This window comes from Artemia sp. Qi Xiang Cuo, chromosome 13 (assembly GCF_049724085.1).
Source record: "Artemia sp. Qi Xiang Cuo chromosome 13, ASM4972408v1, whole genome shotgun sequence".
Taxonomy (NCBI): domain Eukaryota; kingdom Metazoa; phylum Arthropoda; class Branchiopoda; order Anostraca; family Artemiidae; genus Artemia; species Artemia sp. Qi Xiang Cuo.
In genome coordinates, this window is record NC_142806.1 from 71,101,312 (window position 1) to 71,115,463 (window position 14,152).

At 35.6% G+C, this 14,152-nt stretch overlaps 1 protein-coding gene across 1 annotated transcript; it reads left to right on the forward strand.

Moving 5' to 3' along the window:
• Positions 1-2,414: 2,414 nt before the first annotated feature.
• Positions 2,415-10,939, forward strand: LOC148945611 (compound eye opsin BCRH1-like). The gene is made up of 5 exons (XM_089099474.1): positions 2,415-2,501; positions 3,514-3,712; positions 7,329-7,746; positions 9,451-9,874; positions 10,718-10,939. Exons 2-5 carry the CDS (start codon positions 3,523-3,525, stop codon positions 10,829-10,831), a joined length of 1,146 nt encoding a protein of 381 aa, XP_088955600.1. The 5' UTR covers positions 2,415-2,501; positions 3,514-3,522; the 3' UTR covers positions 10,832-10,939.
• Positions 10,940-14,152: the final 3,213 nt, after the last annotated feature.

The window sequence follows — 14,152 nt, forward strand, 5'->3', positions numbered from 1 at the left end:
TTAGTTTTACTTTTTTTTTTGGCTGAATGGCTTTCTCAAAATTTTGTTCTGACGTAACTTACGAATTACCTTACGTAACAAACTTCTATATTAGCATATTTCTATTACGCATATTAGGGAGTTCGCCCCCTAGTCAATACCTCGCTCTTTACGCTAAAGTTCGAATCTTGTTTGAATCACAAACACCTGAATCACAAAGGCCGGTTAATTAGAATAGATAGCTTTTTTGGACGTACTAAAAACAAAACTGTAGTGAAAAGGGCGAGGTATTGACGAGGGGGCACACCCCCTCATATACGTAATAATTTATATTTGTTTTAAGTTTTAATGTTGCTCCTTACTTTCAGTTGAAAAAACAAGGTTTTTTATTTAATTTCTGATCGTTTTTTAAATCATACTGGGAAATCCAGCTCCCCTTCATAGAAATTTCCCTTCCCCAAGGAAACATCTCCATCCATCCTGGAAGGATATTCACCCGTAACCACCCCCCCCACCTCCGACCCCCCCCACCCACCAGAAAAAAATCCCTCCTAAGACGTCTTTATACTTCCCATTAACCAATACTATATGTAAACAATGGGCAAAGTTGATAACTTGCAGCCCTTCCCCTGAGAATTTTGGGGAATTAAGTCATTCTCAAAAACGTATTTATTAGATTTTCGAGTATGCTGAACAAAGCGGCTATCTCAAAATATTGATTGGGTGACTTCGGGAAAAAATTTGCGTGTGAGGGGGCCAAGTTGCCCTCCAATTTTTTTGGTCACTTAAACAGAGCACTAGAACTTTTAATTTCCGTTCAAATGAGGCCTCTTACGATATTTTTGGACTACTGGATCAATACGATCACCCCTGGGGAAATAATAATAAAAATAAATAAATAAACACGCATCCGTGATCTTTCTTCTGACAAAAAATACAGAATTTCCACATTTTTGCAAATAGGAGTTGAAGCTTCTACAGTAGGGTTGTCTGATACGCTGAATCCGATGGTGTGATTTCATTAAAGTTCTATGACTTTTAGGGGGTCTTTTCCCCTTTTTTTTCGAAAATCAGTCAAATTTTTACAGGCGCGTAACTTTTGATGGCTAAGCTTAATGAAACTTATATACTTGAAATCAGCATAAAAATCTGATTCTATTGGTGCATCTATGATTATCAAAATTCCGGTTTTTAGAGTTTTGATTACTATTGAGCCGGGTCGCTCCTTACTTACAGTTTGTTACCATGAACTATTTGATAATTTCTGTTCGTTTTCTCTCATTTGAAACAAAACTTGTATTTTCTTTTATTTATCCTTGCAGGAACTGTCTCTGCAGCACTTGTTTAGATATGAGCCCTCCTTAATAAGAGGTTCTTGATAAAGTTAAGGCTACATTGGGCCTTTCCTGGAAAACTGTGACAGAAATCTGATATCAGGTAGCAATTTACAATTAAAAAAACTGCAGAACTTTGAAAGAGCAAAATACAGTCATGTATTATACTGATTTGGCCCTGACCTTCAATCAAGCTTCAGTTGGTTCATTTTTGCTAAAGTATTTTGCTCTAGGTCTTTCTCCAAAAAAAAAAAAAAAAGTTCAAACTACAAATATGTCCTACAAATCAGCTTTTGAAACAGCAACGATGAATTGTGCAAATGAGAGAGGTCATAGGGAAATCGGTAACTTCCTCCCAAGATTTGGGAAAATATGCTTTTCCGCATCGCCATGAAAAATTTCTGAGAAATCGCAAAAATTCAGAACTAGAGAATACTCAAATGGAAATGATATAGATGTTCCTTTTTGTTTGACAACATTAGTTTTCAGAACCACAAAATACAAATAAGGGGTTTCGGTTCAATCATATACATTTTTTTTTTTATAGAAAACCCCCTAAGGTTTAGAAGTAAAATGTTCAGACGTACGTAGCTAACTCTTTTTTTCTCTTTTTGTGACGTTTGAATGAACCATAAAATTTTTTTTTTCTAAAAGTGTTTAAGTTCTAACTTAGGAGGCCAGATAAAATTACGTATGTAGGAACATTTTGTCCTAGATGGGAACTAGAGAACAGGTGAAAAATATTTGAAAAATAGGGATAACATTTTGGATAGAATCGTAGAAATTATGAAATTTTGTAACCCTGGGCCAGAAGCCCTCTGTGCCACATCTGCGTGTTCCTGTTCCCTGAATACCTGCAAAAAAAGAAAATGAAAAGACGTAAACTCTGTGGGTCAAAGAAATAAAGAAATGAAACCTTAAAAATAAGACTTCCATGATTTTCTACTATTGTTTTCTATAATTGGCTTAAGACGCTATTTTCTCAAGTATTTCCTTCTAGCTTCATTACCTTAATTTAATTTATTGGCTTACAAATCGTCGCAAGTATCTTTATTGGCTTATAGTTTTGTAGTATATAAGCTGGGAAAAACTTGTACCTTTTCGCAGTTCGACAGTCGTTAGTCTCTTGTTCTAACGAGGTCGAAAGCTAGCTGTATATTTAGCAGTCAAAGGTATCTTGGAAAAAAGGTAAGTCATTTTCAGGAATTTTTGTTCCTAGAGTATAGGGTAAACAATTCTTCTACGGGCAAACCTTCTTTAATGTGTTAAGTAGAGTGATAGAGCTGTACAAAGAAAACTTCCAAGAATCAGCCTCGTGTAATAATCCCTACAAATTTCTGAAAGTTTTTTTTCACCGTGCTCTAATATATGTAGTCTTGTCTGTACCCACCATATTTGTTCGGAGGTAGGCACTCTCTAATAGTGATTATCAGTTTTTGTGAGCAAAAACTTTTTTATTCGAATTTATGTTAATCTTATACAAGCTGGACAATAACACCACGGGAAGAGGGGGAATTCAGATCGGGTAACTCCCCTCTTGGATAGGGCCCTGTGTATATATCTACTGTGCGCAGATTGGATTGCGACTTAAAATGTTCTTGATCAGAAAAAATACTGATTAATTATCACTTACATAAGAATTCAAGCTTCAATCTTATAATATTGTTGATTAACAGTGTCAATCATCAATTTTATTTTTATTTTTAGTAGATTCATGAGATTTAACCTTTTATTGGTTCTAATAGTTTCTTAATCCCTATCTTCCCATGTGGAATTGCCGAAGATCGCTCTTAAAGTTTGCCATTCTCTATAGTGTAGACTCTTTAGGGGCTATGAGACCACATACGGGGTCAATATAAATGCAAGATCTGTAAACTATTTAATAATTTTTTGTTTATTTACATTTTATTTTTAACATTTTGTTTTTGTTTGTTTTGTACTTTTTGACAAGTGATTACACAGATGCATTGTTGGTTTACGATGCTATGTTTCGTTTGTTTTACCAGTTTTGAACTCCATTAATAAACTAAACTACAGAACTTCTCTAAAAAACTTTCAAGATTTGTCTTATAAGCAGCAGGGGGCTAAGTCCCTCTGAGGAGCTTATGCAGGGTTGCTATGGCTCCTTCCCCAAGCTTTGAAGCTAGTGAATACGGTCTTGCTTATTTTGCCCTCAAAACTTATGATACCTATTCCACAGGTTGAGAAGATGAATTTTTCCGAACCAATTGCAATGGCACAGCGTCAGGGATTTGACCCATGGACTCTACCAGATTCCTTCACCTTGGCTAATTACGTCCCAGATGACGTACGCAGCTTCCTTCTCCCTCATTGGCACAGTTTCAAGGCTCTCCACCCCATGTGGTATTACGTCATGGGTTTGTACTACTTGGTTATGGGTAAGTTCTGAAGTAAAATATCAATTGTTAAATAGTTGCAGTTGATATAGCCTTCGGCACTTGTCTGTTATAGCGCCTATATATATAGAAGCTAAGTAGAACCGGTTTTCATTTAGCTTGCGATCTGTATTGAATGAAATTCATTTAGTTTGCGATCTGTATTAAAAGAGAATAGAAATGAAAATTGGGATAGTACTTTAGAAAAAAATTTGGGCTATATATTTCCACATTAAGGGGCAGGGGGGGGGGGTTAAGTATAGTGGGTCTGCATGAAAATTGTGTTTGATGAAATTATTCTGCATATTGTTTTCTAATATTGCGTAAGAATTGTTTTCTAACTTTACACTGTCCAAATATTTTAACCCCACTCCCCCCCTCTCCTAATGTGCAAATATATATCCAAAATGATATATTTCCCATCTATTCTGTCACTTGTCTTTATCTTGTCTCACGCTAAGCTGAAAGAAACTAAGGAATAAATCGTTTCTACTTAGCTTCTATATACATATGCGCTATAATAGACAAGTACTTAGCCCTCAACAGCTATCAAAGAAAATTGTAACTATTTCTTCATGTTTTTCTAGTCCCCGCCCTAAAATGGACTATGAATAAAAACAAATACATCTTAGTTTTATGTTTCTAGGCCAAGCACCCATTTATTTCGGTATCTTGCAAAAACAAGATTTTAGCCATGTCGACCAGCCGGTCAAGAAACTACTAATTAAAAGATTTGTCATTGAGAGAGGATGCTCATTTTAGTATTGATCAGATAAACAATCTAGGTCGGTGAAGCTTTGAGAATTGCTTTCAATGTGATATTTGATTTTATGTTCTGAAAGTTTTATTCATCTATCTCAACCATTTATTTAAGATTTCAGTGAAAGTTTGACAAGAAAGCGATTGCTTCAGATGCCACCCTTACCCAATTGAAATTGTCCCTTTTAAGTAACTTGGATCAAAATCAAAGATAGTATCACTAATGCTATTAAAGAGCATGCCATTTTGAAGTGCTGGTCATCCCAATGATGGCACGTCTCTCCTTAGCCCCGGGATTAAATTATTTCTTTGTGTATACAAACAGTAGGCAAATATCCGATAGATGGATTCTTTACACTTCCCAACCCAATCAAGAAATAAAGATGAAGATCAGGGACACACAAAGGGGGGAAGGGCAGGAATCAGCCGAAATCTTGAATATTTTTGTCTTTCTTGACATTTCTTGTTCACATTATCTAAATTTGTTAATCGCTTGGCCTTTTAGACATAATGACACAGGGTTTTAGACATGAAGTTTTTCTGTTTCGAAGAGGGATATTAGGAGTAGGTAGAACTTGGTGCAATTTTCGAAAAAATATCTTGAAAATTGAAAATATAATGATTGAATTTTAGGAGAAATTTTAAGGAGTGAGGCCAGTGTCGTTAAGTCGTGGTAAATATTGGGCTGGAAAACATGAGATAAACATTGTTGTTATGTTGTCGTTACCTATATTACATTTGTGTAATGATGTCACGCTTGAAAATAAGGGAAGAAGGCAATTTCGTATGATTTTTCAAAAATTGAAAAGATTAAATGCTTTCTTTTAATATTTCTATCATTTCCCAAATCTCATAATTTTCCATATTGACTATCCCCTCTCAATTTATCACTCTTCCTAAATTTCAGCTTTAAATTAACCCTAGACACTACTAGATAGTGAACATTGCTTTTAACTTCAATAAACAGCAATCCCATATACCCTAGTCAGAGGCAACGCTGTAGGGTTACCTATACTAAAGCCCATACGGCTCCATTGTTTTATTATTATTTATTAATTTTTTTCCAAGAGGCACTTCATATGGAAGGGGTCGTCGTATAAATTTAAAAGGGGGCTCATTCAATTGGAAATCAAAAGTTCTAGTGCCCTTTTTAAGAGTCAATAGTGATCGGAGGGCAATTAGCCCCCCCCCTCACGCCCTTTTCGCCAAATGCATCCGATAAAAATTTTGAGAAAGCCATTTTGCTAAAAATAGTTCAATGATAACATAACATAAACTCCGGTGTCAGCACAACCCCCAAGGGCTGGACAGGGATTGTAAGTTATTCCCTTGGGGCATATATGGTTTTTATGGAAGGAACGCTCGTATAAACTTCAGAGAGGGCTCATTTGATTGGAAATTGAAAGTTCTAGTTCAATTTTTAAGCATCAAAAAGATATCAGAGGGTAACCAGCCCCCCATGCCCTTTTTTCCCGAAATGCATCCGATAAAAATTTAGAGATAGATATCTCTCTATCATTTGGTTGAAATTGATTTCAACCAAATAAGGGTTCATTTGGTTGAAATCAATTCAATCAAATGAACCCTCTTTGAAGTTTATGCGAGCATCCCTTCCATAGGAACCATATATGCCCCCTGGGCATTATTTACAATGCCTGCACCTGGGCCCTGGGGGTTGTGTCGACACCGGAGTTTTTGTTGTGATCTTTGAACTATTTTTAACAAAATGGCTATCTCTAAATTTTTATGCGATGCATTTGGGGAAAAAAGGGCATGGGGGAGGCTGGTTACCCTCCGATATCTTTTGAAATCTTCATTTGGTTGAAAATTGAAAGCTCTAGTTATCTTTTTAAGAGTCAAAAGAGATTGGAGAGCACCTAGCCCCGTCCCCCCTCCACGCCCCTTTTTTATATATATATATATATATATATATATATATATATATATATATATATATATATATATATATATATATATATATATATATATATATATATATATATATAATATATATATATATATATATATATATATATATATATATATATATATATATATATATATATATATATATATACATATATATATATATATAAGGTTAAGCATGAAAGTTTTCTAAGTCCATTATGTATCTTTTTCAAAGTGTGTGTATCCTATTATAGCTGCAAAAAAAAAACAACAAAAAACAGAGCAATAACCGACTAAAAAAAATTCAAATTTCCACATTCATAAATAATTTGAAGCAGTTAGAAATATACACTTGTTGCTTCCGATTTGCTTTCTTAGCAATTGGGAATCAAATCTATTCCACTTTGATTTTATTTACTACTCTCAAATGCCCTCAGAAATGGTACCCTCACTCCACTCGGTCGCTTTACTCGCCAAAATCAGTGGCTCAGTCCTGCAGTCGACAGAAATTGCCATTCCAAGTCAAGTTTTCACGTTATTTTTTGTTTATTTCCTTCGAAGGGGGATTTTTATAGTCTGTAATCTTTTCCGTGTTCCAATATTGTTCTGCAACATTTTTATGAGTCTAGCTTGATCAGCATAGAAGGTTTTTCAGGTCCAACACAAAATAGTCCAGACAAAGACATCAGTTCAAGGAAATACGAGGAGGAGGGGTGCAAAAGTGTTTTTCAACATGTAGGGGGGGATGTTTTTTTTTGTGGGAATACCAAGAAAGGTATTTTTCAATGAAGACATACAGAAAAGGTAAATTTTTCAGTCTTGGTCGAGGGACTTGGTTGAGGGGCAATTATCCCCTTGTTTTCCCAATTGACGCGTCTCAGTCCAGTAAGAAATGTAGAGACCCGCTAGATTTTATATAAAAGAATTTGTTATGACCTAATATACTTTTCAGGATCCATGGCCCTTTTCGGTAACATCATGGTGCTCAAGATCTTTGGAAAATACCCAGCCCTACGCACACCCTCTAATGTTTACGTCATGAATCTCGCCTTCTCTGATTTCACTCTGATGATCACTCTCCTCCCTGAATGCATCTGGAATTTCTTCCTTGGAGGACCATGGAGATTTGGAGAATACGGATGCTATGTCCATGCTTTCTGTGGAGCTCTCTGCGGATACAATCAGATTTTCACACTTGTGCTTCTATCCCTCGACAGATACAATGTCATCGTCAAAGGCTTTAGCGCAGCTCCACTGACATTCAACAAAGCTATCAGCATGGTAGCCTTGAGCTGGATGTGGGCATTGGCATGGTCTATTACTCCTCTCTTCGGCTGGGGGGCATATGCCATGGATGGTATTTTAGGAACGTAAGTTTTGTTTGTTTCATTTATGGAATTCTGAAAAAGGTTATGCCAGCTTTGCCTCTCATTGATACTATTCTCTCTTGGCTTTACTCCAATTAGTTACGGCTTTCAAGTTTTTCGCCACTTCCACCAAGTTGATTTTAATTCAAAAATCAACGGACTCTGCTTCTTTCTAGTTATATTATTGTCAATTTAGACTAATTTTTATTGAAACAAGTCTATGTGATATTTATTATTTTTATTCTTTTCTAAGCTTAAATTTTATTTGAAAGACAGTAGTAGAAGAAGACCAATTCTCTTAATGTCTTCTGAGGTACCGTCAATACAAATAAAACAGAAAATCAGTTTGGTATATCCACTTCAACTCCCAGCCTCAAAGAAGAAGTATTTCCACAGAAAGTATTTTTGATCAACAAATTCATTCTAATTTAGTCAAAGGATCATCTGAATTTCATTATCAATATTATCCAACTTAGCCTACTTTCATAAATTTTAATAAGTTAAATGTGTTTACCTGGGGGGAAAATATTCAGGATTGTAAAAGATTTTTAATTTTATATTTGGTGTTGTTGAATTAACCATTCGGACCATAAACCATAAACCATTCGGATCGACTGCTTGAATGAGTTCATAGACAAAAGACGAAAACACTTCAAAAAGATGAATTGCTGGTTTTAATGACAATACTCTAATCCATTGGCGAAAAAAAAATCTAACATTTCTATATATTATAAAGGTTAGTATGAACAAAGAGAAAGTTTTTAGAATGTTTTAGGACCATCTAGAATTATGTCATGAATTTAATTCTGAATTAGGGATCATGTAATTAGGGATCATGTGTAGATAGTTTTGTACGTTGTAAAAGCAATGTACAAACGTTATGCATATTTATATTATTATTACGCATAATATGCCCAAAATAAGAATAAAACAAAATTAGTTGCATATATAATCCCTGAATAGTTAAACCTCGAAGAAGAAGTAGAAAAAACATATTTATTTAGAAACTCCAAACAGTTAGCCCCATTTAAAATAAATACTATATTTTAATGAATGTTATATTTCAATTCATACCATTTCAAAGATTACAAACACGATATGAATCCAATGAAATCGTTCAAGCCCTATATCAACTTTTTCATTTTTATTTAGAGGGGCCTTTTCTTCATCATATTTTACACATATATACTTTTTGGTCTGTTAACCCTAAATATATTTAAAAAAGAAAACTTAAAAATTATTTTTAGCATTTATATGCTTAAAAAGCCGAACAAAAGTTCAACTCAAGTAAGGTTGTACGCAAACTTGAGTTTTGAATTTTCCAAGGAGTTATTTGCTGTTTATTCAGATCACAGTATATAAATCTTAGATTTTTATATAATTATCTAATTTTCTAATTATCTTTATACAGTGATTCAGATGTTAAATTATAACCTAATTGCTTAGAAGGAAAATAATTTTTATCAATTGTCATATTAATCTTTTGTTTCGGAGAACATCCTTTCAATTAAATTTAAAGTATACTGATTACGAAAATAATTTAGAATTAAATCTCAATAGAATGCTTTGACAAGTAGGCCTTAAAACTAAAAAAAAAAATCTTTGGTGTGATCATGTTTTGATTTCAGCATTTAAATAAAGACTTTAGCAGAATATAAGCTACATGAGTATACCCAATGATTGCAAGAATACGATTTTTTGTTTCAGATGTTCTTATGATTATGTGACCCGTGACTTCATGAATCGCTCTCACATCACCACTGCATGCATTTTCAACTGGGTCATGCCTCTTCTTACCATCATGTTCTGCTATTGGTTCATCGTCCAGGCCGTCTTCAAACATGAAGAAGAACTGAGAGCTCAGGCTAAGAAAATGAACGTCCAATCTCTTCGTTCCAACCAAGACCAGAATGCCCAGTCTGCTGAAATCCGCATTGCCAAAGTTGCCATTATGAATGTGTCTCTTTGGCTGGTATCATGGACACCATTTGCTGCCATCAGTATGATGGGAATCTGGGGAAACCCCGCCATGCTTACACCACTCGTATCTGGTCTTCCAGTTCTCCTTGCAAAGACATCTTGTGCCTACAACCCACTTATCTATATGTTGTCTCACCCTAAATATAGAGAGGTAATAATTTTTGTTCTACCTATGTCCTATAGCATACGACCAAAGTCTACACGGCTCCTTAGCCGTAGTAAAGAACGACGTGTCTCCTATATGTTCAGAAATCACCATATAAAACACAGGGGCACCAGTTGGGGGTGGATTGGTAGGGTGGGATTGATCACCTTGTAAAATAACGGTTTTTTGTTTTTTCCTGAAAATTGGAAAAAAAATGCTCCTCGTGTATTTGGAAACTTTTTTTTGCCTCTTTTATATATCTGTGGCATTCAGAGTCTTTTTTATAATGTGCAAACTGAATTAAATACCCTAAAACTCATATATTGCAGAATTGCGGAGATATATTGCAAAATGTTCATAGCTTGTAAGAAAAAATAAACAAAAATGATTTTGAATTGAGGTATACCTCATATACCTACCTCAATAGTATATATTTACTGATAGCTCAAAAATATTCGTAAAACGGATATTTTACGACACATCTATTGTTGTGACACGCAATTACACAATGTCACTGCCAGTTGTACTCAATCTGAGGGTAGATACAGGAGTATGAGATATTTGGCCCCTGGATAACACAAAATACACAATTTTTTATCTCTACAATATTCAAAAAGAATGTGTCTGATACAGATTTTCAGGGTCAAATAACTTTAGCCTACTCGGTCAATTAAAATACTATTTAGAAGGTTTTACAAATTGGTTACCAACGGCTTTCCTGATGGTTGTTACGAATGTTGTAAATCTCTTTCGGGTTTGCATGAATAACCAACCTACAATTTACATTATAGATTGTGTATATGCAGACTTCGATCAGACCAGGTATTAACTTGACCATTCTCTTTTCAGTGCTTGAAAGATTCTCTTCCTTGGATATGCATATCTGAGAAGAAACCGTCACGCGTAGAATGTGACACCAAATCTGCTACAACAGAACACTCAGAAGCTCCAGTAAGTGCCTAGATTGGTGATACAGCTAAGTCATAGTGAAATATTGGCTTGTCAATGGACTACGATAAGGGATTTTACTTTTTTTGTTTATAAATGAAAATAAATTTATTGCATCTAAAACGCTTTTTCGTTTCTTATACCTTTTAGCACGGAAATTACACCACCTTATTTTGCAAAAAACATAAATAATAAAACTTGTGCAGAAGTGTATACATTTGTTTAATTGGTTGCTGCTATAACTAAGGCAGAACTGGAAGGAAGATGCATAAAGTAGATAGGCAAAGCAAAAATATATTTTCAATCAAATTCGGAGCGCATGGGAGATATCGTGAAAGGTTAAAATAGGAAAAGCCAGAGGAAGCGCATTTACCTTTAGTTAACCCCCATATGACCTAAGATACAACGAATTACAGTTACAAAAATCAGTATTGCCATTCTTGTCAAAAGCAATCCCAGATTGCTGCCTTAGCAAAGAGCCATATGCCTTAATTATATATTTTTCTTATTTATTCCTTCCATCATATTTTCCTGTGGCCACCTCCTATGTAAAATGTGGTAATATAAGCTTGGGAGGAGTCTCATTTGCTTTTCCAGTAAAACTTATAATGCCTCTTTTGGCATCGATGTTTCCACAATATTGGGCGTCCAACGGGCTCAAAACTTTTTATACTTACTCTCAGGGCCTCAAACATTTCTTGGGGAGGGTGTTAATGGGCTGGGAAATGAACCAAAAATAATCTTTGTCCTTGATTAGTTTGAAACTTGCAGGTGTAAGCTTTTAGGCCAAAAGGAGCCCAATGCATAAAAAAAAATCCAAAGGGAGAAGGGAACATAGAAAAAATTGTTTCCCTCGAAGACAGTGTCTGACAGGTCAAAAGCTTTTTTTCTGAATGTGAAATCCCTCTCTTATTTAACAAGAACGATTTTAGTTTGGGGCATAGCCCTCCAAAAATAGGGACAATAAGGAGCAAGCAGCTTATTTTTTTGTAGGCTTGAAACCTATTTCAATAATTTCTTGGACCATAGAGGTTTCCAATGCACAAGGAAAATAGGTGAACGAAATTTTATCCCCCGCCCACAAAACAAACATTTGATGTGCCAGGGCCTGAAAATAGCCTAGAGATATTTTTTCGATTGGCTTCAAAACATTCAAAAATCGCTGCCTTGATCAAAGGAACCAAATTCTTTTGGGAAGGGTTAGCGTGTTAGGGATCCGTGAAGTGGGTCATGCAAATTGTCGCTCCTGATTTATTTAACACTTGCAGTTTAAGCTGCTGGTTCATGGTAGCCCTCTTCCACGTAATATAGTTTAGATTGAGGACACATACCCTCAAAAACTGAGACCAAAATTTTTTATTTGCCTTAAACAGAAATTCACAAAAGCAATTTTCTGAATGGCTAGAAATTTAAGCTTTAAATCCCTGGACGAAGGGGAGCCCTAATGTACTAACACTATTTTGGCTTGGGGGGATCTCGTATCCCCCCAAAAGGACTATTATATTTCTGTATTCTCAAGTCCTTGAGCTTAGGCCAATAATAAAAAAAAAACACGAAGAAGATTACTTCGTCTGGAAATCTGGCCCAAGCAAGGGCTAAAAAACGCTTTTTTCCGAATAGATTAAAAGTTAAAACTTAAAATTCTCGGGCCAATTGGTTCCTAATATACAGGTGAAATTTGGCCTAAGAGGCTTAGTGCTCCCTCCAAAACACGGGCATGAAAAAAGGCCAATTTTTTTTTTCCAAGTGACTTGAAACTCTTAAGGATTATTGTTGGACAAAGGGGCCAGCTATTTTGGTTAGGAAGGATGGGGTATTAGAAGGCTCGTAACTTGTCAGAAAAAATTGTAGTTCCTAATTAAAACAGATAGCTGTAAATTCTGGGCCTAGGGAAACATAGTTCAAAATAATGTATAGGGCCATTGGGAATCCAATGTGGGCCAACAATATTTAACTCCAAGCACAGATTTAAAAAACCATAGATATGTATTTTGCTATTAGTTTTAAAGTTACAAATAGGCTGGGCAAAGATAACCTCCATGAAGGCGTAAATTAAAAAAAAAAGAATTTATGTGAATCTGTATCATATGCAGCGGAATAGTGCTGCCGAAGTAAAGAACGATGTTGGCACAATGTATTATTTTTTTTCCTTTAGACCAGGGCACTTCGTATCGAAGGAGTTGTCGCAGAAACTTGAAAAAGGGCTCATTCGATTGGAAATTGGAATGGCTAGTGCCCTTTTTAATAGTCGAAAGTGATTGGAAAGCAACTAACACCCCTTCCACGCCCACAATTTCCCCAAACACATCCAATCAAAATTTTGAGAAAGCCAATTTGTTCGACGTAGTTGATTTCCAAATAGAAATTATGTTTTTAAGGAGGATACCCCCCCCAGAGCCCACGGAGCAAAGGATGTAAGTTATGGCCTGGGGGCATATAAGGTTTTTATAGAAAGTGTTGTCGTAGAAACTTCAAAAAGTGCTCATTCAACTGGAAATTGAAATGGCTAGTGCCCTTTTTGATTGTCGAAAGTGATTAGAATGCAACTAACACCCTTTCCACGCCCACCATTTTCCCAAACACAACCAATCAAAATTTCGAGATAGCCATTTTGTTCATCACGGTTGAAAGTTTTGTAAATTATGTCTTTAAGGATAACTACCCCCCCCCCACAGCCCTCAGGCCAAGGGCTGTAATTTATGCCCTGGGGACATATAAGGTTTTTATAGAAAGCTTTGTAGTAGAAACTTCAAAAACGGCTCATTCGATTGGAAATTGAAATGGCTAGTGCCCTTTTTAATAGTTGAAAATGATTGGAATGCAACTAACGCCCTCTCACGTCCATCTTTTCACCAAACAGATACAATCAAAGTTTGAGATAGCCATTTGTTTCAACGTAGTTGAAAGCTCTGGAAATTATGTCTTTGAGGATGATAGCCCCCCCCCCCCCAAAGTCCTCAGGGCAAGGGTTGTAAGTTATGCCCTGCGGGCATATACGATTTTTATAGAAAGCGATGTTGTAGAAAATTCAAAAAGGCCTCATTGGAAACTTCAGAAACTTCAAAAAGGCCCTTCAAGTGATTGAAGGGCAACTAACCCCTTCTCACGCTCACCATTTCCCCGAACACATACAATCAAAGTTTTGAGATAGCCATTTTGTTCAACGTAGTTGAAAGTTCTGGAAATTATGTATTTGAGGATGACAAACCACCCAGAGCCCCCAGGGCGAAGGTTGTAAGTTATGCCCTGGAGGCATATAAGGTTTGTACTTTACTGAAAAAAATTCTTTTAAATGTTTTCACTTTTCTAACTTTAAGAAATCAAAAATCAATCAAG

Coding starts and splice junctions, on each gene's coding strand:
- LOC148945611 (XM_089099474.1), top strand. CDS start 3,523: ATGAATTTTTCCGAACCAATTGCAATGGCACAGCGTCAGGGATTTGAC. Junction 3,713..7,328: donor TTTGTACTACTTGGTTATGG/GTAAGTTCTGAA, acceptor TATACTTTTCAG/GATCCATGGCCCTTTTCGGT. Junction 9,875..10,717: donor CTCACCCTAAATATAGAGAG/GTAATAATTTTT, acceptor TTCTCTTTTCAG/TGCTTGAAAGATTCTCTTCC.